Source organism: Stegostoma tigrinum, chromosome 38, assembly GCF_030684315.1.
Source record: "Stegostoma tigrinum isolate sSteTig4 chromosome 38, sSteTig4.hap1, whole genome shotgun sequence".
Lineage (NCBI taxonomy): Eukaryota > Metazoa > Chordata > Chondrichthyes > Orectolobiformes > Stegostomatidae > Stegostoma > Stegostoma tigrinum.
In genome coordinates this window covers 1,730,652-1,757,115 of record NC_081391.1, presented here as the reverse complement: position 1 = coordinate 1,757,115, position 26,464 = coordinate 1,730,652, and the positions used below count along the sequence as shown (strand labels likewise).

Below are 26,464 nucleotides of genomic sequence, written 5' to 3'. Positions count from 1 at the left end.
ATGGAATTAGTCTTAGGAATATGCAGAAATGGCTGAAGAGAGGTAGTTGAGAAAGAGATGCTGCTGCTGTGAGGGAAAAACAGAATGAGGCAAATAAAAATGATCTGAAAAGACCAAGATCAGAGTCACTGGCTACCCTCTCACAAAATCAAAGGGTGGCTCAGTGGCTCGCACTGCAGCCTCACAGCGCCAGGGAACCGGGGTCGATTCCACCCTCGGGCTACTATGGAGTTTGCACATTCTCCCTGTGTCTGTGTGAGTTTCCTCTGGGTGCTCCGGTTTCCTCCCACAGTCCAAAGATGTGCAGGTTAGATGGATTAGCCGTGCTAAATTGCCCGTAGAGTTTAGGGATGTGTAGCTTTAGGTGGGTTATAAGGGAATGGGTCTGGGTGGGATGCTCCAAAGATCAGTGTGGACTTGTTGTGTCAAAGGGCCTGTTCCCACGCTGTAGGGATTCCATGATCTATGACCCTGGTTAGGATTAAACACAAGGGGACTCATTGCAGGGAACCCACAAATCACAACTTTGGCAGGAATCCACAATGTATGTATCCGTTTTATTTGAAATGAATTTGTTCATTTATATTATTAATTAATTTATAACACTTCAGGCTTTATTTTCATTTTTGATTTGCAACTGTGAACATGTGTTGCTCCTCTCTCGCTCCCTCGTAGCCATCTCTAATTCATGGTTCCTCTTCTTGTCAATGTCCTCCATCTCTTGGAGTTTCTGTAAGAGACAAGGAGATGTGAAAGATTCCTCTCCCTCAGTAAATGCCCAGTCACTCCCATGTGGAATATTGACACTTGTTGATGATGACTGAGCAGATTATAGCAAAACAGGCAGGTGACAGAGTGTGAATGTGGGGGCATCACTATAGTGATCACCTTGAGCCTGCCTGTCTACACTGTTTGTTCTCAGAAACATCAGCTCATGCCAGGGTGGACAGGTTTGGAAAGAACTCTGAGGATGGTACAATCACCTCATTCCAGAAACCAGAAAGTCTTTCACATGAGCCATTGGGATAATGCAATAATGAGCTCTTGCTGTGCTGCAGTTCTGTCTTCAGGACTCTCTTTCTCAACCTCTCCCCTCACCCTGAGGTATGGTGACCCTCAGTTTAAACTCACCACCAGTTGTCTCTCTCTAATGTCAGAGTAGCTTTATGGTCCTTTGGGACTATGGTGACCTCGTTTCAGACTCAGCAATGCCTGTGTTCTGCCAGTGAGAACATTCAATTCATGTTCTCCCTTCAGAGGCTGGAAACCATTGGATCTTTTCCTGTCACCTCATCCCATGATGTTTGCAGTTGAGACAAGCATTCTCACTACTTGTTTCTCAAGAATGGACTCCTGCCTGCATTAGAACAGGGTCTGCCCTCAGCAATGGGGAGGTGATGGGATGGGGACAGTGATCCAACCCAGTCAAGTTTGCAGGGCAGAGACATTTTGTTTTCTGAACAGGGATGGGGACAATCCAACAGCTGGTCTCCCTCCCAGGATTAATTCCGTTTACAGTGACTGTAACAGTATAGCTGCATTCACCTGGGAGATTTCAGTTTGAATGATTGCCCGGAATTCCTTTCCTCGACCAAATGATTCCATCTGCTCCAGAAACTCTCGCCTTTCTTCAATCTCATTACACACTGGAACAGAAATGGAGTCAGACTTCAGAACAGTCACTGTGACGCCCCCTACAGCAAACTCCTGACACAGGCCTCCTTCACAATGCCAATCTCACCCTGCTCTCACCTCCAAGAACAGCACGCTCTCTCAGAGACAGCACCCTCCCTCAGGGACAGCACCCTCCCTCGGGGACAGCACCCTCCCTCGGGGACAGCACCCTCCCTTGGGGACAGCATCACCCCCCACCTCAGGGACAGCACCCTCTCTAAGGGACAACACCCTCCATCAGGGACAGCACCCTCTCTCGGGGACAGCACCCTCCCTCGGGGACAGCACCCTCCCTCGGGGACAGCACCCTCCCTCAGAGACAGCACCCTCCCTCGGGGACAGCACCCTCCCTCGGGGACAGCATCACCCCCCACCTCAGGGACAGCACCCTCTCTAAGGGACAACACCCTCCATCAGGGACAGCACCCTCTCTCGGGGACAGCACCCTCCCTCGGGGACAGCACCCTCCCTCAGGGACAGCACCCTCTCTAAGGGACAACACCCTCCATCAGGGACAGCACCCTCTCTAAGGGACAGCAGCCTCCCTCAGTTACAGCACCCTCCCTCGGGGACAGCACCCTCTCTCAGTAACTGCACCCTCCTTCAGGGACAGCACGCTCTCTCAGAGACAGAACCCTCCCTCAGGGACAGCACCCTCCCTCGGGGACAGCACCCTCCCTCAGGGACAGCACCCTCCCCCAGGGACAGCATCACCCCCCACCTCAGGGACAGCACCCTCTCTAAGGGACAACACCCTCCATCAGGGACAGCACCCTCTCTAAGGGACAGCAGCCTCCCTCAGTTACAGCACCCTCCCTCGGGGACAGCACCCTCTCTCAGTAACTGCACCCTCCTTCAGGGACAGCACCCTCTCTCAGGGACAGCACTCTCCACTGGTGTATATGGATTTTAGCAAGGCATTTAATAAGGGCCCCCATGGTAGGGTCATTCAGAAAGTAAGGAGGCATGGGATTGAGGGAAATTTGGCTGCCTGGATACAGAATTGGCTGTCCAATAGAAGACAGAGGTTGGTTGTAGCATGATGTTCCACGGGGATCTGTTCCGGGACTTCTGCTCTTTATGATCTTTATAAATGGCTTAGATGAGGAAGTGGAAGGGTGGGTTAGTAAGTTTGCCGATGACACCAAGGTTGGTGGAGATGTGGACAACGTGGAGGGCCGTTGTAGGTTGTAACTGGACATTGATAGGATGTACAGCTGGACAAAGAAGTGACAGATGGAATTCAACCCAGAAAATTGTGAAGTGATTCATTTTGGAAGGTCAAATTTGAATGCAGAATACAGGGTTAGGCAGGATTCTCCGCAGTGTGGAGGAACAAAGGGATCTTCAGGTCCACGTCCATAGATCCCTCAAATTTGCTACCCAAGTTGATAGGGTTGTAAAGAAGACGTATGGTGTGCTAGCTTTCATTGGCAGGGGAATTGAGTTTAAGAGCCATGAGGTAATGCTGCAGCTTAATAAAACCTTGGTTAGATCACATTTGGAATATTGTGTTCAGTTCTGGTCACCTCATTAGAGAAAGGATGTAAAAGCTTTAGAAAGGGTGCAGACGAGATTTACCAGGATGCTGCGTGGACTAGAGGGTAGGTCTTATGAGGAAAGGTTAACTGAGATAGGGAATTTCTTATTGGAGCGAAAAAGGATGGGAGGTGATTTGAGAGAGGTGTACAAGACAATGAGAGACGTAGACAGAGTGAATAACCAGCGACTTTTTCCCAGAGTGGAAATGACTATTACAAGGGGCCATAATTTTAAGGTGATTGGAAGAAGGCACAGGGGAGATGTCAGAGGTAGATTCTTTATGCAGAGAGTGGTGGGTGCACGGAATGCACTGCTGGCGGTGCTCAGTGGAGTCAGATACATTATGGACATTTAAGCAACTCTTGGATAGACACATGGATAATAGTAAAATTTTGAGAAGATTTGTAGCTCAGGTTGAGGTTCTGGATGTGAGTTTGCTCGCTGAGCTGGAAGGTTAGTTTTCAGACGTTTCGTCCCCATTCTAGGTAACATCATCACTGAGCCTCCGATGAAGCACTGGTGTTATGTCCCGCTTTCTATTTATCTGTTTAGGTTTCCTTGGGTTGGTCATGTCATTTCCTGCGTTGGTGATGTCATTTCCTGTTCTTGTTCTCAGAGGATGGTAGATTGGCTCCAAATCAATGTGTTTGTTGATGGAGTTCCGGTTGGAATGCCATGCTTCTAGGAATTCTCGTGCATGTTTCTGTTTGGCTTGTCCTAGGATGGATGTGTTGTCCCAATCAAAGTGGTGTCCTTCCTCATCTGTATGTAAGGATACTAGTGATAGTGGGTCATGTCGTTTTGTGTCTAGTTGATGTTCATGTATCCTGGTGGCTAGCTTTCTGCCTGTTTGTCCAATGTAGTGTTTGTCATAGTTCTTGCAAGGTATTTTGTAGATGACGTTTGTTTTGCTTCTACATCTACAAAATACCTTGCAAGAACTGTGACAAACACTACATTGGACAAACAGGCAGAAAGCTAGCCACCAGGATACATGAACATCAACTAGCCACAAAACGACATGACCCACTATCACTAGTATCCTTACATACAGATGAGGAAGGACACCACTTTGATTGGGACAACACATCCATCCTAGGACAAGCCAAACAGAGACACGCACGAGAATTCCTAGAAGCATGGCATTCCAACCAGAACTCCATCAACAAACACATTGATTTGGAGCCAATCTACCATCCTCTGAGAACAAGAACAGGAAATGACATCACCAACACAGGAAATGACATGACCAACCCAAGGAAACCTAACCAGATAAATAGAAAGCGGGACATAACACCAGTACTTCATCGAAGGCTCACTGATGATGTTACCTAGAATGGTGACGAAATGTCTGAAAACTAACCATCTAGCTCAGCGAGCAAACTCACATCCATAATAGTAAAATGTAGAGTATGCAGGGTAGTTTGATCTTAGAGTTGGATAATACGTTGACATAACATCATGGGCTGAAGGGCCCGTACTGTGCTGTACTGTTCTATGTTCTCCCATGGGGACAGCATCCTCCCTCGGGGACAGCATCCTCCCTCGGGGACAGCACCCTCCCTCAGCTCAGCACCCTTCCTCAGGGAAAGCATCCTCCCACCACGACAGCACAGTCCCTCACTGACAGCACCATCCATCAGGGACACACGCACTGACTCCATCACCAACAACAACCTCCTTTACTCACTGACAGCAGTGACCTTCCCTGACATCTGCACACATCCACACTGACACCAAGCCCAACACCACACAATACTGAAGCTGAATCCAAGAATTAGCCAGTGACACATCACACTGAGGATCTATTTAAGGAACACTTACATTCTTCAAACCGATCAATTTCTGGAGCCTCTTCTTCATCCTTCTTGGGTTTTGGTTCGAGATTGGGCTCAGGACCATCTTTCCCAGTTGCCATGAGATTCTGCAAACGTTGCTTTTCTTTTTCCAGGTTTCCTGAAGGAAAACAATGAGGCAGCACCAGAGAGATGAGTGAGTAGCCAGTCTGGAACCATTAGCAGTGAATAGGAGAGGGGGAGAGACAGAGTCTGAGTGAACTGATGGATTGTGAGCCAGGGAAGGAAAACGGAGCAGGAGAGGAAGGGAAGGAGGGGAATAGAAAGAAATGTGTGAGTAAAAGGTACAAGAAAGGGATCTTAATTCAAGGAGGGAGCAAATAGACAGCAGGAGATAAAGGGAAGAGAACAAGAAGAGAAGCAAAGGTAGCAAGGAAGAAGAAGGTGGATATAAAATAAGGAAAGGCAGAGAGGAGGAATGGAGGTGAAGAAGAGAGAAGGGTAAGTAAATGGAGTAGAGGGTGGGGATGGGAAGGAGAGCGACAGAGGTGAAAGGAGGAAGAAAATGCAGTGGGTGGAAGAGTGAAGAGAAAGAAGGATGGAGAGGTGGTGGATGGGGAAAGTGGGATATGCAGAGAGAGGGAAGTGGAATGGCAAACGAGAAGAAAAAGTAACAGAGGGGCAGACAGAGATGGAGAGGGAAAGGGAGGACCAGGGTTTCATGGAAGAACAGGGACAAGAGAGGAATGAGAAAACAAAGAATAACTTGCAAGACAAAGGAGTGCAAAGAGTTAGAGGGAGCAGATTGTCACTGCAATCACTAGGTTAAACGTGGCAATGAGGGACTGACCATTTTGATGGGAAGAGCCATTTGTATATAGAACTGGCTCAAAGGTAGAAGACAGAGGGTGGTGGTGGAGGGTTGCTTTTCAGACTGGAGACCGGTGACCAGTGGTGTGACACAAGGATCGCTGTTGGGTCCATTGCTTTTTGTCATTTTGTATAACTGATTTGGATGTGAACATAGGAGGTTTGGTTAGTAAGTTTGCAGATGACACCAGGACAGTGAAAAAGATTAATCAGAGTACAATGGGATCATGATCAGATGGGCCAATGGGCCAGGGAATGGCATTTGGAATTCAATTTGGATAAATGTGAGCTGCTGCATTTTTGAAAGGCATATCAGGCCAGGACATATGCAATCAATGGTAAGGTCCTAGGGTGTGTTGCTGAACAAAGAGACCTTGGAGTGCAGGTTCCTAGTTCCTTTGAAAGTGGAGTCCCAGGATAGGATAGAGAAGAAGGCATTTGGTGTGCTTGATTTCATTGGACAGTGCACTGTGTATAGGAGTTGGGAGGTCATGTTGCAGCTGTACAGGACATTGATTAGACCACTTTTGGAACACAGCGTGCAATTCTCGCCTCCCTGCTACAGGAAGGGTGTTGTGAAACTTGAGAGGATTCAGAAAAGATTTACCGGGATGTAGCTAGGGTTTGAGGGTTTGAGCTATAGGGAAAAATCGAATAGGCTAGAGCTGTTTTTCCTGGAGTGTTGGAGGCTGAGGGGTGACCTTTTAGTGGTTAATAAAATCAAGAGGGGCATGGATAGAGTAAATGGACAAGGTCTTTTCCCTGGGGTGAAAGGAGCCCAAAACTAGAAGGATAACAAAGTGTAAAGCTGGATGAACACAGCAGGCCAAACAGCATCTCAGGAGCACAAAAGCTGACGTTTCGGGCCTAGAACTAGAAGGAATACTTTTAAGGTGGGAGGACAAAGATTTAAAAGGGATTTAAGGGTCCTTTTTCACAGAGGGTGGTGCATGTATGTAACAAGCTGTCAGAGGAAATAGTTGAGGCTAGGACAATTACATCATTTAAAAGACATCTAGAATGGTATATGAATAGGGAAGGTTTAGAGGGATATGGGCCAAATGCTGACAAATGGGACTAGATTAATTTAGGATATCTGGTTTGCATGGATGAGTTGGATCAAAGGGTCTGTTTCCATGCTATACAGCTCTATGACTCTAATAGAAAAGCAGATTATCTAAATAGAGGGGTGCAGTAAGTGATTAAAGCCTATTTTGCAAGGAGAATGGAGTCTAAACGTAGGGAAACATTGTCAAAACTGTACATGGCATTGGCAAGGCCACACCTGAAGTTTAATGTGCAGGTGTGGCGTCCTGACTTAAGGAGGGATAAAGTTGGATTGGAAGCAGCTCAGAGCAGCTTCACTGGATATCAAAGTCTCTCAGCCAGAATACAGAGTGAGGTGCTCTGTCACCTCAGTGCTTCTTTGAATTGGTGTTCAAAAGGGGAGTGGTGGGGAGGGCTGGTTAATCAACTGAGAGAGTGCAGAAGGTGGTCATCAGCAAGAAGGTTTCTCTTCTGTGTCTGACCTGAAGGCTTCATTGGATCTAGGGTCAATCACACAATCAGAACCATACAGCCCAGGGGCTGCTTGTTATGTTGTCAGGGTCTCAGGGTCATTTCTTCCTGGCTGTTTCCCACTGTCAGCGGGGTAGGGCATACAAAACCCTGGTGATGGGGACACTGGCTGGAAGGTTTGTGAGAGTGACCATGTCATGTTGTTGTTTGACTACTTAATGGGGCATCTCTCTGTCTTGGAAGAATCCCAAGTTATCAGTGAGAACAACATTATGGGGTCAAATATGTGAACCATTCTGGAAAGAGAATATTCAGAAAAGATATTTCAATCATCATCCTGAGCAGGATGGAGGGGTGAAGCCCAGTAGGCACGAGACTGGGAGATTGAGAGCTTGGGATGTGAGTTGGGGTGAAGTCAGAAGTGTTGTAAAACAGGCTTCATCATCAACCTTGGGGGCAAATTCAGTAGTTGGGCATTTCAACAGTATATCCACTCAAAAGGTACTTCAGCAGGAGGTAGGGGGTGGTGGCAATGTCACTGGACTCATATTGCAGAGGACCAGGTAAATGCTCTGAAGCCATGGTTCCAACCCAGCTCAGTAGCTGGTGGACTTTAAATTCAATAGGTAATTAATCTAGAATTCGGATCTGGTTTCCAACTGGCCTACATTTGACTTCAAACCCGCAACAATCTGATTAGCTCCCAACTGCCCTCTGAAATGGCCATAACAAATCCTGAAATAATAAGCAGAAAAAGATTGGTAATTGTGGCAAGTGCCATATAGATTCAAGCCTTCCTTTATTCTTTTATTGATTGGGAAAAAGTTTCAAATTGACGCCTGGCCACCAGGCAAGTATGCTGAGCCCTTCAGTAAAGACCATGAAACAACACAAAAAAAATCAGTGGATAAACATAAAGTCATTATTTTGCATAATCAATGATTTAATGTACATTTTAATTCAAGTCATTTCAAGCAGTTTCTTGCTGAGATCTGTCTCTCTGAGGGGTCTATCTAATCACTAATCCAGTGATGACACTAACTTTGTGACAGATGAGAAAGTGCTGTGAAGTTTAGCACACTGCATACATCTGAACACCTACTTGTTGGTCGTGGCCGAAACCTTTCTCGTACATATGCATCTCCAGCACGACAGCTCTCTGCGGGTCTCAGGTGTGGCTTGGAGGAGGGAAGCAGTCGAACAGAAGGGGCTGTTGGCAGCGGAGGGGCTGCTGATACCTTGCTGGAGCTGGGATGGCAGCTCACAGGAAATGTATCACCCTCTATAATGAAACAACAAACAAGGACCGGGCTTAAACATCCAACAAATATTAGACTGGTTTCATAAAGCGAAGGCCAGATACTCCACTTGGAGATAGTCAGAACTGCTGGAGTCAGAGATAACACAGTATGGAGCCGGAGGAACACAGCAGGCCAGGCAACATCTGGAAAGCTGACATTTCGGGTGGGGAGGCCAGATGGTCCATTCTGTCTGAACTGGCTCTTTGCTAGAGCTTTCTAATTAGTTGCATTCCCCAGCCAATTCCCCACTGCCCTGAAATTCTCTCTCCTAATTGCCTAAATCAAATTCTGTTCATTTCTTGCTTTATCAACAATGCTAAGCTGTGCTCTCTGGTTTTGCTACTGGGCATGATTTATTCTTAACTGCTTAATCAAAACCATTCATGAGTTTGAACAGCCCTATCAAATCTCGTCTTAACCAGCTCAGTTATAAGGAGGATAATTCCAGCCTCTTCACATTAACTGAATTCCCTCATCCCTAGTTTACTTTTTCAGTAGATCTCCTCTGGACTCTCTCCAAGACATTCACATTGGTCCAAAGAATTTGATGCATTCCTCCTGCAAGGGTTCAGCCTGTCAATAGGATGGCTCACTCTTGCTTTTGTACTCATGGTTTCCCTATATAAAGCCATGGAGAATTTTTTTTCTGTAAGAACAGCCTTATCAACTTGTCATACCAATTTAAAGATTTCTTTATGTAACCAATCCCCTCAAGGTCAAGTTTCTGCACCTTCATTATAATTACACCTTTTAATTCAAGGATTTTTAACAAGAGATCTGCGGCCAATGGAACCTGTCAAGAATAATCACAGAAATTGTTTCTTTCCAGCTATGGGAGGTTGTCTTTGCATAAAACTTACCAAACCTCTAGATTGCTCTTGGTGATCGTCCCCAAGCTCAGTTATCCTCAGCAAAGCCGCTCCCATTAGGGCGTCATGAGAGATTTTTGGCTCAGTGGCTCAGTGGTTAGCACTGCTACCTCACAACACCAGGGACCTGGGTTCAATTCTGCGCCCAGATGATTTGTGCAGTTTGCACATTCTCCCTATGTCTGTGTGGGTTTCCTCTCACAGTCCAAAGGTGTGCAGATTAGGTAGATTGGCCATGCTACATTGCCTGTGCTAGGTGGATTAGCCGTGGGAAATGCAGGATAGGGGGCTGCAGATCTGTGTGGGCTTGGTGGGCTGCATGGCCTGGAGGGATTCTATGATTCATTGCTTTCTGAATCTCAAACCTCCCTCCCATCCTCCTCCCATGCTGGGCATGTTGTTTCCAATAAGCCATTATAACCCATCCAGTTTTCCACTGAAGGCATTTTTCTCTATTCATAAACGTTTGGAGAATTTTCATAGAATCATAGAATCTTTACAGCGTGGAAACAGGTCCTTCAGCCCAACACGTCTACACTAACTCTCAGAGCATCTCACGCAATATACACACCCCCGAATGCCACGGGCAATTTAGCATGGCCAATCCGCCTCGTCTCCAAATCTTTGGGCTGTGGGAGGAAACCCACGCAGACATGGGGAGAATGTGCAAACTCCACACAGACAGTTGTCTGAGCGTAGAATCAAACCTGGGTCCCTGGCGCTGTGAGGTTGCAGTGTTAGCCACTGAGCCACCGTGCCACCCTTTTCTGAAGAAAGATCGGGCTATAGGCTGCTAAAAAAGCCCACACGTGAAAGTAGAGCAAATTGCATAAGGGTAAAGTATAACAAAGCAGAAAATAGTGACAAGGTGAACAGATAAAGTGTAGTACTCCGTAGAAAAGTCACCTGAAGAAGAGCATGTCATGTGTTACAGAAGAAAGTAAGGATTGAAACTGGAAGCTGTGGCCAGTCACCAGTCCTCCTTCAATATTAGATTGGTGGCCGAGGATTTTGGAAGGGCTGTATACAGAGTGATTGCAAGTGTTAAAACCCCTGTTCAAAAAAATACAGAGGAATAAACCAGGCAACTCCAGCCCCAGTCAGTCTAACATTGGGAGGATACTTGAGATAATATTTATGACCATTTAGAAAATTATGGGCTAATGAATAAAACTGGCTATGACTAGTTAAGAGCAAATTGTATTTCACTGGCTTGTTTGACTTCTTTAACCTAATGGAGAGAATGGATGATAGCACAGCAGCTGGTATTGTTTACAGGATTTCAAAAGCACTTGACACAGCACCAAATAGACTTGTTAGCAAAATGGAAGCCCTTGGAATGGCAAGGTAATGACTGGCCAAGTCAGGCAGAAGTTTGAAAGTTGTTTCTCAGGCTAGGTACAATACCTGGGGACCTGGGTTTGAATCCTGCCATGGCAGATGGTGGAATTTGAATTCAATTTTTAAAAAAATCTCGAATTAAGAATCTAATGATGACCATGAATCTATTGTCGATTGTCAGAAAAACCCATCTGGTTCACCAATGACCTTTAGGGAAGGAAACTTCATCCTCACCTGGTCTGACTCCAGATCCACAGCAAGGTGGTTGGCTGTCCTCTGGACAATTAGGGATGGGCAATAAATGCTGCCTGGTCAGGGACGCCCTCAACCCGTTTACAAATTAAAAGAAAACACCCATTGCCTTCTCTCCAGCAAACTCCTCCCCATTATGTCCATTCAGAGTATGCACCACTTTTCTTTCTAATGACCTGGATGAGGGGACACAGTAAGTAATGCCAAAATTTACCAAATAGATGAAACTCAGTAAAACAGTAAACAGGAGCTGGTTTCATGAACATGTGAAGAGATTGAGAAATGGGCAGACACATGGTAGCGGAAATTTAACACAGAGAAATGTGAAAAGATACGCTATCTTGGGAAAAATGAACAGAGGCAACATAAATTAAATGGAGCAATGTTAATGACAATGCAGGAACAGAGACACCTGGGGGAAAATGTGGGCAAACATGTTAAGCTGAAAGCAGAACTTGTGGAGGCACATAGCAACATTCCAGGTGTGAAGCATGAAAAGCAAGGAAGTTTAAACCTTTATAAATATAGCTTCGGCCACTGTACTGTGTCTAGTTCTGGGCACTAGAGAGTATGATCCAGTTGTGATGGTGGTGGATAATAAAGCAACTGACAGGAAGAGCAGGCATCAAGACAGCACCTTCCAGTGATAGTGCTATCAAGTGGAATTTGCTCATCAACAAGTATCTGGAGGAACACTTAAAAGATCTACACTTGCCCCATCAAACACATTTGGGACAGGCACAACACAGGGTTAGATGCAGAGTAAAACTCCATCTACTCTTTTAAACGGAGCATAGATTTTATCTACACTTTTAAACTAGAGGTAAATGGAAAGTAAAGCTGTCTCTACTTAAAGCGCTCTAACACTGTTTCCAGCAAACACTCCCAAGGACAGGGACAGCACAGTGTTGGATACAGAGTAAAGCTCTTTCTACTCTTTTAAACTGAAAATAAAACTTGCTCCACTCTTATAACAAGGTGTAGAGCTGGATGAACACAGCAAGCAACAGAGGAGCAGGGAAGCTGACGTTTTGGGTCGAGACCCCTAGTTCCTACTTTCTCTTGCTCTATTCTTAAATGGAAAGTAGAGGTCACTCTACAATTATAAACTTAAACTAAATGGAAAGTAAAGTTTCCGTGATGCAATTCCCAATAAACACTTACAGGACAGAGACAGCATGGGGTTAAATATAGAGTAAAGCTCCCTCTGCTCTAGTAGACTAAAAGTAAAGCTCTCTCTCCTCTTTTAACACTGAAAGGAAATGGAAAATAAAATACCCTTGACACCGACCCCATCAAACACTCCCTGGTTAGGGACAGCGTAAGGTTCCATACAGAATAAAGTCTTCTCAGCTCTTTCATGAAAAGCTCCCTCAACTCCTTCCTGAAAACAGGAAGTTGAAAATAATAACAATGAAAAGATCCTGCTGGGGCACTGTATTGAGATCAAACCACAAATAAACAGTTGTACAGAAACTTTTTGAATGTAACAGAAACTACTAAACTAAATTAACATTGTCTGGGCTGATGATGCACCCTGCCCCTGTGGTGTCCATCGATCTCGAAAGGCCTTAACGCTGTGGTGAGCACTGAATGCTCCCTCTCCAGGAAAACCTGAGCACGGATGAAAGTGGGGCAGACGGTTAGGAACGATGACCACCTCTGTGCCCCGCTGTCTGGATCTGGTGAGGCCACCTTGGCCAGGCCCACATACAGAGCCACAAGAAGGTCTTGAGACTTGTTCATCCCTCTCCATACCAGGTGCCTGCAGATCAGGTACATGCGGCTGAAATGTAACCAAACCTTAAGCAGCAGCCCCTTCAAAAAACTAAAATAGGGCTCCAAACGGACACATTCAACACATATGTGGGAATCCAGGCTACAGAACGTGCAAATAGTCTGGCACCCGGTCACCCTACTTAGCCTACAGTTGCATGGGATGGCCACATGCAGCACACTACACCCCAGTGGAAAAGGGGAGGTCCCCTTTACATAAGGCCTTCCACTTGGGATCTCCAACATTAGTGAGTCAAATATCTTGCCAAGCCAAGTAGCAGTGGAGACTGTGTGCGTCAGCCTGTACAGATAATGTCTCTATGCCATTTGAGAAGCCTTGGAGAGGATTTTCCTAAGACAGCGCAGAATGTGGTGTGCTGCATCACGGGGCTGGGTCCAGTTCACAGGCTGATGTCGATTTCTGGATGGAAAGGGGTCAGTTCATCCGGAAGCACACAGCACACCTGAGCCACCTTGATTTCATGTGACATATTGGGGCTGAGTACCTCATCCCTTAGGCTATGGGTGGCACAGTTTGTGAACTGGGTGTTGACCAATGCCATCTTGACCACCTGCACCAATATCATCCAGTTTGCCCCTCCATCATCCAGTGTGTCCCTGAGTCTGGTCAGCCCAGCATCCCGAACACTCTCCTCCCTCGGCTGGTGCAAATCACACTGAAGGAGGAAACTGTTCCTGAGCAACGGTTACTCCAGGTCCTGAGGTGCTCCCTGCTCAGGCCCAGAGACTTTCTACTGGGAAGTTGGTTGAGGGCACCAGTCAGCTCATCCAGGCTTAGAGGGACATTGAGTGGGCTCATCTTCATTGGAAAGGGTATTGTGTATAAGGATAGACAAATTATGCTGCAGCTTCATAGAACTTCAGTTAGGCCACTCATGGACTATTACATACAGTTTGGTCACCACAGTACCAGAAGGATGTGGATCCTTTGGACAAGGTGCAGAAAGGTTACTAGGTTGTTGCTTGGTATGGGGGATTTTAGCTATGAAGAAAGGTTGGGTAGACAGGGTTTATTTTCACTGGAACGCAGGAGGTTGAGGAGTGATCTGGTAGTTTATAAGACTGTGAATGGCATAGATAAAGTGGAAAGTATGAGGCTTTTTGCTCATACTTATGGGTTTGGAGGGTCAGTTACAAGGGGGCACAGGTTCAAGGTGCAGTGACGAAGTTGAAAAAAGATGCGCGAGGCAAGTTTTTCACACAAAGGATGGTGAGTGCCTGGAATGCACTGCCAGAGGTGGTGGTGGAAGTAGATATAATAGCAGCTTTCAACAAACACCTGGACCGATACGTGAATAGGAAGGGATACGGATCCTGTAAGTGAAGACAGTTTTAGTATGGAAGGGCAAAATGTGTCGGCGCAGGTTGGAGGGAAGAAATGCCTATTCCTGTGCTGTATTGTTCTTTGTTCTTGGGACTGTCCTCCCACAGAACTTTATGTGCTTTGTTGCTGGATGGATCCAGAGAGAAGAGGGCTGTACGTAAGTCCCAGACTTGGGCCCTGGTGTCCTCTGCATCTGAGATGAGGGATCCCTCATCAATGAGTGGCACAAGGAGCTGCTGGTAGATCCTGTGCCTTTTTTCCAGTGAGTAGAAGAAGGAGGAGCTATGGTCTGGATCCCAGAGGAACGGGGCCCATGATCCCAAATACACACACCAGGACCAAATGAGATGCAGATCCTGGTGCACAGTCTTCTTCCTTTCATACATCTCCTGCGGGGCCGGATCCACATCAGACTGACAGAGACATGACTCTGGTCAAGCACCTTCTTCTCCAAATACTCAATCCTGGACTTCCAGCTCTTTGTCAACTCCTGCACGTACTGCTGACAGGAGACCTGGATCTGAGTGTTGCCCACATTCTAACAAAGTCTCAAAGACGGGAAGCCTTTCCCATCGCTGCTTCTTTCTCCAGGTAGTCTAGAAGTGATGGAATGAATCCCAGAACCGCTCATCCTTCAGCAGCAGGTTGTTAAAGGGCCAGTACATCAACCTTGCCCTTGCATTGAATGCGATGTAGTCCATCCATACCAGCTTGTGATTGGTGAATGACATGTGCTGCACAGAGGCCTACAGAACACAGGAGGTATATGCCCTGGAAATGTGTAGGTAGTCAATTCTGGACTCTTCAACTCCAGGCTTCACAAAGGCGAAGGCGATGAAATCAGGGTGGACATTCTGCTAGATGTCTACCAAGTCAAAGGATTGATCAAGTCCCTCAACCTCCTCACTCATGCTGAGCTCCACTGGGCACCTTGATGTACCCTGCTGTCAAAGATGCGATTGAAATCTCCCCCAAGGATAATGACTTTGCCCTCAACAATGGAGCTGAGAAGAGTAGACATTTTGTCAAATAAGCTCACCTGCTCAGGTCCTAGCTGAGGTGTATACATGTTCATGAAGTGCAGTACCATGCACAGCACTGGGTGGCAGGGATTCCCAGTTGGGGGCTGTCCATGTGGGAATGCTTCTTCTTTCCACTAAGGACCTGGGAAGGAAGGTGCTGTACACAAAAGTCTCATTAAACTGCAGACTGCTGCAGTTCACACACCCCAAACCCACATGTTTACTTTGGGGCTCTGTGAAGTTCATGTTTATACTATTTCTGGGCATTTACACTCCCTCTTTAGTTATTTGAGAAACCTTTTGTTGTGTTTTAGTTGCATTTGAGCCCTATGCTCCTGATCTTTGGATATCGGAGGAGTTCCTTGAGGGTCTGCTCCTGGGCTTGGCCAGGCTGGCTATAAAACAGCTCTAGGCAATGGAGAGGCTCATACCTACTGACTGCCTGCCCTCTTCCACGGTTATGTTTGTGCCTGGGTCCTCCTGGAGTGGAAGTACGTGGTGTCCATCAACGCTCTCAATGTCTTTAGACAGAATTGGGCACTACAGGGGATACAGTGCTTTGTTTTCCCCTGAAAGAACTCTTCAGGTGTGGCAACCCATTGCTAATCATCCTTTAATTACAAATGTCTTGTCTTACACAAAAGCACTGCCCCTCACTGTGTCAGGCATTCAGGGGGACCAATATTGCTGGCACTTACCCTTATATGTCAGCCAGGGCTCCCTGAGTGGACCAGATTAACAACTCTAAACAGTCAAGTCTATTTTATACTGTCCTGCTTTCTGACCTCACTACTATCATTATATCCTTCCCACCCTAAGTCCATAGATACTGGGAAGTCCGATTGCTTTGACAGCCTTTTGGGGCATTCTGACACCAGGTCAGTTTCCTCCAACTTGGAATCTGATGAAGGAGGTATGTTATGAATGGGAGCTCAGCTCTTGTGTCTGGAGTACCTTGGTACTTACTTCCATCATATTCATGTATGATTCAGATGACTTGATAATGTTTGATGGAAAGGGTGAATCAATGAATCCCTGAAGTATTTCTAAAAGCTCTGAAGTGCAGGGCAAGTTTTGCTCCCACAATGCATCTTTCAAATGCTTATTCAGGACAGTTGTACCTACCCAAACTTGATAAGTCTCTGGTCCTGATTTCAAGTTGGTCAGGCCTCTTACCCATGCAGGAGCATTTCCATGATTCTTGCACCAAACTTCATCCCCTGTATCAAACTATCCCTTTCACTCAGTGGCTTCTTGAGCCTGGCATTAGTGTTCCTGCTGCTGTTTCACCCTCACTCCAGGTGCAGGATGATCAGACTTAATGTGGTGCGGAATCTTCTTTTCAATGGCAACTTTGCCAGCACTATCCTTGTAGTTACAGGTGGGGTGGTTCTACAATCAAGCACGAACTGTGGCAGCTTGGTATCTAGTGGGGCTACAGGCTGTTACTTCAATCCAACTTTCAAAGTTTGGCCTACTCTATCTGCCAAGGCCATTAGATGATGGGTGGTATGGAACTGTCTTAATATGTTGAATCTCATTTGACTTTACAAAGTAACTAAAGCCGCTGTTGGTAAATGATGGCCTGTTATCCATTACCAATATCTCCAAGATTCTGTATGTTGCAAGAGATGTGTGCAAGTTTTCTATCATTGCTCCAGTATTTGACAAATTGGCCCACTTTGAGTGGGCATCTACAATGACCAAAAACAATGAACCCATGAAAGGACCCCCACTGTTGACATGCAACTGAGTCCAGGGTTTACCCAACCACTCCCACAGATGTGGGGGAGCTGCTGTCAGTAATTTTTGTCCTTGTTGACACTCTGGGCACTGTGCTACCAACGCAGCTATTGTCTGTGTCTAAGTCTGACCACCAGACATAACTCCTTGCCAAAATCTTCATTGTGGAGACCGCTGGATGGCCCTGGTGGAATTCAGCCAGAATTTGAGGGTGACCATGCCTCGGGACAATTACATTTGCTCCCTGTAACAGTATGCCATTGTCTACTGTGAGCTGGTGTCTCTGGGTCCGAAACGGTTTCACTTCTAATCACAATGACCCTATTAAGACTAATTGTTTCAGTTTGGAAAGGACTGGATCTTATTGTGTCCAAAGACTGACATTGTTAGCTGACTCTGGTAGCATGTTCAGAAAATTCAATGTCATGACTGAGTCTTCCACTTGGGATACCATAGGTGATATATTTGCTTATTGAAGGCAGCTCAATGCATCCGAATTTGCTACTCTGCCTCCCGGATGGTGCAGTAATTTGAAATTATAAGCACTTAATTACAAATTAGCCTAGTGCTGAATGTCGTCGAAAGCTATGGGCAGCACTCCCTCATCTTCTTTATGCAGACCAAGTATGTAGTCTCATGATTATCACAAATTTTCACCCATAAAGGAACTTTCTGACTCCAAATGTGACCGTTAATCCTTCTTTTCCTTTTTGGGCGCATTTACGCTCTGCATTAGCCAAAGTCCTGGATGCATGAACTATTGCCAGTGGGCCACCTATGAGCTAATACCACCCCAGTGCCATACGGGGAGGCATTGCACGTCAATATTAGATCTTTTTTGGGATCATAGTGTGCCAACACCATGGAAGAAGATAGCTGTTTCTTTGCTTCATCGAAAGCTAGGGCCTATCTATGAGATCATTTCTAAGGCTGACACTTTTTCAGCAGTTGATGCAAGGGTGTGTATGAACTTGCTGTAATAATTTACCAGACACAGAAATGACCTAAACTCCTGGACAGACTTGGGAACAGGATATCTTTGATCACCCTCACTTTATCTTTCAACTGGTATAACCCAGTCTTGTTGATTCAGCAGCCCACGTAGGTCATTTGGGGATCTAGGACACATATTTTTCCCTTCTCAGGCATATGCCTGCCTCGGAAAAATACTTTAGGACTATATTCAAGTTCTCTAAGTGCTCCTTATTAGTTTACCTGTTATGAGGATGCCATTGAGGTAAATGGTGACCTGAGACAGACTTTGCAAAATATTAAAAACTGAAAGAACTATGGAAGCTAGAAATCAGAAACAAAAGCAAAATTGTTGGAAAAGTTCAGCAGGCATGGCAGCTGCAGAGTGAAATCAGAATTAATGTTTTGGGTCCAGCGACCCTTCTTCAGAACCAGGTTCTTCATTATCCATTGTAAAATTGAACAAATGGCAATAGCCCAAATGGCAGTCTCAGACCATTATGGGTATTAGTTGCAGCACATTTCTGAGAATCCTGGTCTAAATGCAATTGCAAGTAAATGTGGCTCATGTCCAGCATGAAAGACAGAGCTCCTGCCAGCTCCGCATACAAATCCTCTATCTGAGGGATTGGGTATTTATCCAACTGTGAAACATAGTCCATTGTTTGTTTAAAATCCCCACAAAAGTGAATTGGCCCAACAGGTTTCAAAAGTATTATGACTAGTGCCTGCCTTTTGGACTGGTTTGCTGATTTCTTCAATTTCTAGCCTTTTGATTTCTCCTTCTACTTTTGTCCGTAAGGCAAATAGCACTGAGTGGGCCTTGCAGAATCATGAAAATACTTTCTGGTCAACGTGCAAAGTGGCCTTAGCTTCTGTGATACTCACTAGACGGTCCTAGAAGAGTTCTGGATATTTAGTTAGGACATTAATTAAGCAGCCATTTTCTAATTGAAAAATGTTGAGGCAATCTAGGTGAAGAACTCACAACCAATTTTGCCCCATCAAGCTTGGGCCTGAGTGTTTTACTACAATTACTGGTAACTGAGCTAGCTGCACGGGTGTTTACTGTTGGTGGTAACTAGTTGAAAAAAGCAAAAAGAAATAAAAGAAAGTTATGGTGATTTTGGTGGGATTGGAGGGTTGTGGTGGGGGTGTGGGGAAAGAGCTGGAGGTTGATCAGTTGTGTGTAATAGTACTTCTGGGTATAAAATAGACAATTAAGTGTTGCACACCTGAGCTGAACCATGATAGTAAAGTTCTCTCTAATCTTTCCAACTGGAAGTAAAGCTTCCACTACATCATCCCTAGCAAACATTCCCAGGAAAGATATCGAGTAAAACTGCCTCTACTCTTTTTATCTTAAAATAAACTGAAGATAAAGTTTCCCTAACACTGCCCACATCAAACACTCCCAGGGCAGTTACAATATTATATTAGATACAGGGTAAACCTCTCACAATATTGTCCCCATCCATCACTCACAGAACATGGACAGTATGGAGTTAGGTACAGAGAAAAGCTAGCTCTATTCTTTTAAACTGAAAGTAAAGCTCACTTGACACTGTTCACTTCCAGAACAGGTACAGCATGGGGTTAAATACAGAGTAAAGCTTCTTCTACTCTTTTAAGTCGACACTGCTTCCTCAAACACTCCCAGGACAGAGAGCACAGGGCTAGTGTTGGAGTAAAGCTCTCTCTACTGTTTTTAAGGGAGCTTAGAGTTCCCTCAAAATTATTCCCATTAATAGCAGAGCCAGGGATCACAGTCTGAGAGTTCTGGGTAGACCATTTAGGACAGAGATGAGGGACATTTCTTCACCCAAAGAGTGGTGAGCCTGTGAAATTCATTACCACAGGAAATAGTTGATGCCAAAACACTGAATGTATTCAAGAGGTGGCTAAATATAGCACTTGGGGCAAATGTGATCAAAGGTTATGGGGAGAACGCAGAATTAGGGTATTGAGTTGGCTGATCAGCCATAATCATGAAGAATAGCAGAGCAGGCTCGAAGGGCCAAATAGCCTCCCCCTGCTCCTATCTTCTATGTTTCTATGTACTGAGACAATATTGGGTCAGATACAGAGTAAAGGTGCCCCTACACTTTAAACTGAAACTAAAACAACTTCCACTCTTTCAAACTGCAAGTAAAGCTCTTCCTGCATGCTCACCATCACACTCTCCCAGATCAGGTACAACACGGAGTTAGATAGAGTGTAATGCTCTCTGTCCTCTTTTAAACAGCGAGTACAGCTCCCTGTTCACTGTCAACATCAAGCTCTCCCAGGGCATGGGCACATAGGATTACATTCAGAGTAAAGTTGCCTCTACTTTTTCAAAACTGAAATTAAAATTCCATCTAGCCTGTCCCCATCAACACTCTCAGAACAGGTACAGTGCAGTGTTAGATATAGAGTAAAGATCCCTCTACACTGTCCCCATCAAACACTATCAGGACAGCGAGAGTTTGGGATTAGATATAGAGCAAAGCTTCCTCAACATTGTCCCAATCAAACACTCCTAGGACAGGGACAGCATGGGGTTAGATACACAGGAAAGCTTCCTCTACTCTTTCAAACGAAAATCAAAGCTCTTATGACATTGTCCCCATCAAACATTCCCAGCGCTGAGGCCGAGTGGGATTTGATACAGAGTAAAGCTTGCCTTACTCTTTTAAACTGAAAGGAAAGCCCCCTTGATACTGCCCCCATCATTTATTCCCATGACAGGTACAACACATAGCTAAATACACAGTAAAGCTGCCTCTACACTGTCCCAGAGATAATAAGGTGTAGAGCTGGATGAACACAGCAGGCCAAGCAGCATCAGAGGAGCAAGAAAGCTGACGTTTCGGGCCTGGACCCTTCTTCTGAAAATCTACACTATCTGCATAGAACACTCCCAGGCCAGTACAGCATGGGGTTAGACAGAGAATAAACTGTTTTCTACTGCTTTAAACTATAAGTAAAGCTCCCTCTTCTCTCAAGGTGCCGCTACTCTTTTAAACTGAAAGTAAATCTCCCATAACACTGACCCATCAGGTACTGCCATCACAGGTACAGCATGAAGTAGACAGCAAACCGACTGCACTATTTTTAAACAGAAAGTAAAGTTTCCTCTGCTCTTTTAAACTGAAGAAAGTTCTCTCTACACTGTCCCCATTAAACACTCTCCGGACAGGGACAGCAGGGGTTAGATACAGTATAAAGCGCGCTCTACTCTGCCTCCGACAAACATCCCACAGCATGATACAAGGTTAGATTTAAAGTTCCCTCTACTCTGTTAAACTGAAAGTAAAGCTCCACCTACACTGGCCCCATCAAACACTCCCAGAACAGGGACAGCATGGGGTTAGTTAAAGAGTAATGCTTCTTATACTCTTACAAACAGAAAATAAAGCTCTCTCCACTCAATTAAACTGAATGTAAAGCTCTTCCTACATGATCCCCTCCAAATATTCCCAGGACAAGAACAATATGGTGTTAGATACAGAGTAAAACTCTCTACTCTTCTAAACTGAACATGTACTCCCATCAGGACCACACAAAATTTTCTTTATGAAAAGTGCTGAGTGAGATGCTCATGTTTGATTATACTCACCTTGAAGCTTTCTGTTAAGTTGTCTCATCTGGAATTGATTCAATTTGGATTCCTGCATCATCACTGAAAAAAGACAGGGACATACAGTTAGTAAGAGCAGCGACTGGAACAGCAATGGGTGAGGTCACGGGCTCAGACTTCCCAAGAATCAGGTCATGCAATGTCTCCTTCCTCACTAGGCTGGAAGCATGTTGATGTTAAAAGCTCTTCTGAACTACTCTTGAAATTCTAATCTTCTCTGCACTTTGAACTATTACTAATCCAGTTTACTTTTGGATAATTGAAGTCCAACTTTATAACTACTCTCTAATTCTTGTACTTCTTCGTAATCTATTTGCAAATTTGTTCTGAGGGACATAGGAGCAAGAGGAGGCCATTCAACCACTCAGGTCTACTCCCCCACTCTAAATTTCTTTGCTATCATCAACATCTGGAAATATGTCAACTTCTTGAACCTTTCAATGACTGAGCCTCCACTGACTTTGGGAAGAAAATTCCAAAGATTCACTCCCTTCAGAGTGAAAAAAAAATCATCCCCATCTCAATCTGAAAAATCTTGCCCCTTGTCCTGATCCTGCCTCTTGGTTCTTGAACCCCTCCCAGCTACAGCAGAAAGCTTTTCTGCACCCAAACTGTCTCCCCTTTAAGAATCTTGCAAATTTCAATGAGATCTCCTCCCATTCTTCTAACCTCTCTAAGAATACTGTCTCAGCCTCATCAATCTCTCCTCATAAAACAATCCTGCCAATCTAGGGATCTATCTAGTAAATTTTCATGGAGCTTCGTCTGTGGTAAGTACATCCTGCAAGTAAGAACTGTGCACAACATCCCAGGTGCAGTCTAACCAAAGTTCTGTACAATTGGAGCAACACACCGATACTCCTGGTACTCAAATTCTCTTGCAATAAAAGTTAACACACCTTTTGCCTTTCTACTTGCCTGTTCCATATTATTTTCAGTGACTTAGGAACAAGGACATCCAGGATCCTTTGGCCGTTAACACTTTCCAATCTCTAATAAAAAACAAAAGAACTGCAGATGCTGTAAATCAGCAACAGAAACAGAAGTTGCTGGAAAAGCTCAGCAGGTCTGGCAGCATCTATGTAAAAAAATCAGAGTGAATGTTTTGGGCCAGGTGACCCTTCCTGTTCTGAGGAAGGGTCTGAGGGAAGAGTCACAGGATCCAAAATGTTAACTCTGATTTTTCTTCACAGATGCTGTCAGACCTGCTGAGCTTTTCCAGCATCTTCTGTTTTTCTACCTTCCAATCTTTCACCATTTCAATAAAAACACGACACCTCTGTTCCTCCTACCTAAGTGGATAACCTCACACTTATCCATATTATATTCCAACTGCTCACTTGCTCAGCCTGTCTTTGATCAGGGGTCTCCATTTATCTACAACTCCTCTGGGTCTGGGGAATCCAGAATGATTAGGTAGTATTTTATAATTAGACTGTGAAGCTTCATGATACAAGAGGGGGAAATAGAAATTTGGAGCTCTTTGCCTTAGAAAGCTGTGGGGGCGGGAGTCAACTGAAAAATTAAAAACTGAGACTAATGGATTTTTGTTAATCAAAAACATTAGACAAAGCACATGAGAATACCACCCCCTGCAAGTTCCCCTCCAAGTCATTCTTTGTTCAGGATTGGGAATATATTGTTGTCCCTTCAATTCTCCTGGTTCAATATCCTGGAGCTCCCTCACAGCATTAACAGTGTGCCTTAATCCTAAAGACTACAGCAGTTCAATAAGGCAGCTCACCATAACCTTTTCCAAGGCAACTAGGGATGGGCAATAAATGCTTGCCTAACCCTAGCCTCACATTTCCTGCTCTCTACTTCCACGCTGTGCTCCCTGTACAGTTTTTTTCTTTATCTATAGAATCATAGAATCCCTACAGCATGGAAGCAAGCCATTTGGCCCATTGAATCTACACCAAACCTCTAAAGAGCATCTCACCCAGACCCACGCCTCTACATCATAACCTTTCATTTCCCATGGCTATCTCACCTAGCCTTGATGTTGCTCCCCATTATGGGCAATTTAGTACGGCCAATCCACTGAACCTGCACATCCTTTGACTGTGGGAGGAAACCAGAGCACTTAGAGGAAACTCACGTAGATGCAGGGAGAATATGCAACCTCCACACAGACAGTTGCTTAAGGATGGAAACAAACCCAGGTTCCTGGTGCTGTGAGGTACCGTGCCAACCTAAACTACGAGCCATCTCACCTTTTAACAGGTCCTGGGTCTCTTTGCTGTATGAAGCTCTGGCACAATTCCAGAATCCAATGCCAGTTTGCCCTTTAGCTGCTCCCTGATCACTGGCCATGTTCCAGTGGTTGACAATCTAATGCTGGTGTTGATGAATAGGCTGGACCAGGTCAGTGTTAGACAAAGAGCAGAAAACTCACAACCTGAACTTCATTAGTTACCGGAAAGGACAACAACCAGAAACTGGACCACAGCTCAGATAGATAGTGACCAAAGACTGACCATGGGCTGGGATACAGAGACAGGACAAGGGGCTGGTGTGAAACACATTTACCAGTGACTGGACTAGGAGCCAGGTCGATACTAATTGGCGTGGACAGGTAGGAACAGTGACCAAAGAGTGAGGAGCTGGGTTGGAGGCTTGGAGGATTGTAACCAGCGACAGGCCAGGGACTGGTTGGGTGGAGGACACTGACCAATGTCTGATTAGGGGCTGGGGTCGATGGTGACCAGAGATTGGGCCAGAGGGACTGTGATCAGTGACTGACCAGGGTCCGGTAGTGGTGGGTGTTTTGGGGGTTAACACTGACTGATGACTGTTTAGGGGCTGGGGGCGTGTACAGTGACCGTGACAGGGGATGAGAGACAGTGACTAGGGGGAGGGATAGTGACCGGGGTGCAGTGACCAGGGGGGGACAGTGATCAGGGGGAGGTGACCAAGGGGATAGTGACTGTGGGGACAGTGACTGGGGTGGGGGGGGGGGGGGGTAGAGTGACCAGGGGGTCAATGACTGGGGGAGACAGTGACCAGGGACACAATGACTGGAAGGGACAGTGATCAGGGGGGCAGTGACCGGGGGGACAGTGATCAGGGGGGCAGTGGCCGGGGCGACAGTGACCGGGGGGGGGGGGGGTGCAGTGAGGGGGGGGACAATGACTGGAGGGTAGTGACCCGGAAGGGGGATGGGAGTCAGTAATCAGGGGGCAGGACAGTAAAGGCCGGCTGAACCGGGTGGGGAGAGTGACCAGTGGCCGGAGGGACTGTGGTCACATCAGGGCACAGAATGGTTTGTCTCTGTTGCTATGGTGACGGAGACCCCGCCCCTACCCCCAGAATGCAGCGCGCGGACAGGAAAGTGAAGTTCGAGGGCCCGGGAGCAGCGGCTGTGGAGCCGGTGCCGGTGTTCACTGAGCTGGGTCACCCCAGGGCTGTTGGAACCGGTACCTTTACACTGGCTACGGGGCAATTGAAACATGTGGCCATGATCCTGTACGCAGTGGGAGGGAGAGGGACCATCACACCAGATCCAGGGGAGGGTCTTCAGTACAAGAGCAGGGAGGTTATAATGAACAAAAACAGAAGCTGCTGGAAAAAGCTCAGCGGGTCTGGCAGCGTCTGTGAAGAAAAAAAAAGTTAACGTTTCGGGTCCGGTGACCCCAGCTCCAGGTTATATTGGAGCTGTGTGTAATGTTAGTTCGGCCACGGCAGAAGTATTGGTGGTGTAGTTCTGATCACTAGAACACAGCAGACCGGGCAGCATCAGAAGAGCAGGAAAGTTGACCTCTCGGGTCGGGACGCCTGGCTTGTTTGTCGAGCTCCACATCTCTGTCTCAAGCATTGGCAGTTCTTACTATCTCTGAACCAGTATTGGAAAATTGTGTTTGCACTGGAGAGGGAGCAGGAGACATTCACCAAGATGTTGCCTGGGCTGAAGCACTTTAGGTATGAAGAGAGGCTGGATAGGATGAAGTTCTTTTCCTTAAGAGATGTCAGAAGGTTGATTTGTTTGAACTGTACAAAGTTCGTGGGACATTAACAGGGACGACAGGGAGAAACTCCCCCTCCCATAGAGATCAGTAAGCAAAGGAGCAGGAGGTTTAGACAGAGTTTGAGGAACAATTTTTTTTCACTGAGAGGGTCCTGGGTATCTGGAATTCACTGCCTGAAAGGGTGGTAGTATTTCTGTAGTATTTGACTGAGCACCTGAAATGCCACATAATATAAGGCTACGGACCAAATGCTGGAAACTGGGACTTACGATACAGGAATAATGGGAACTGCAGATGCTGGAGAATCCAAGATAACAAAGTGTGGAGCTGGATGAACACAGCAGGCCAAGCAGCATCTCAGGAGCACAAAAGCTGACATTTCGGGCCTAGACCCTTCATCAGAGAGGATACAGGACTTCTTCCCATGCTATAAATACTCCGACTCTAAAGTGGATATTGAGGCACGTACAGGTGGGCTTTCGACCACACATTTTCATTGTCGATAAATTTTAGTCATAACATTGTCAATTCTGTTCATCAGCTCCTGAAGCCTCAAATTGTACCTTCATACCTCTGGGTGTTTGGTCATATATTTTGTGGCCTGGTGACATTGTTCTGTTTTGTAATTTATCTTCAAAACTCCTTTTGATGTTTGAATATGTTAAAGGCACTACTGCAATATAAGTTGCTGATCTGTTGTTGCAGACAAACAACTATCAGTGATTGACAAGCAGGGCAATTTCTTTTGTATTCACTCGTGGATGTGAACATTGCTGGCTATCCAGCATTTTATTGGCTGTCCCTAGCTGCCCTTGAGAAAGTGGTGGAGATCTGCCTTCTTGAACAGCTGCAG

General features: G+C 45.8%; 1 protein-coding gene across 1 annotated transcript; it reads right to left on the bottom strand.

The window, feature by feature from the left end:
* Positions 1-560: 560 nt before the first annotated feature.
* c38h22orf23 (chromosome 38 C22orf23 homolog) lies at positions 561-24,555 on the bottom strand. The gene is made up of 6 exons (XM_048521463.2): positions 23,860-24,555; positions 21,623-21,685; positions 8,503-8,682; positions 5,041-5,172; positions 1,546-1,646; positions 561-730 (listed from the first exon to the last, which is right to left on the bottom strand). Exons 1-6 carry the CDS (start codon positions 23,957-23,959, stop codon positions 608-610), a joined length of 699 nt encoding a protein of 232 aa, XP_048377420.1. The 5' UTR covers positions 23,960-24,555; the 3' UTR covers positions 561-607.
* Between the last annotated feature and the right edge of the window lie 1,909 nt (positions 24,556-26,464).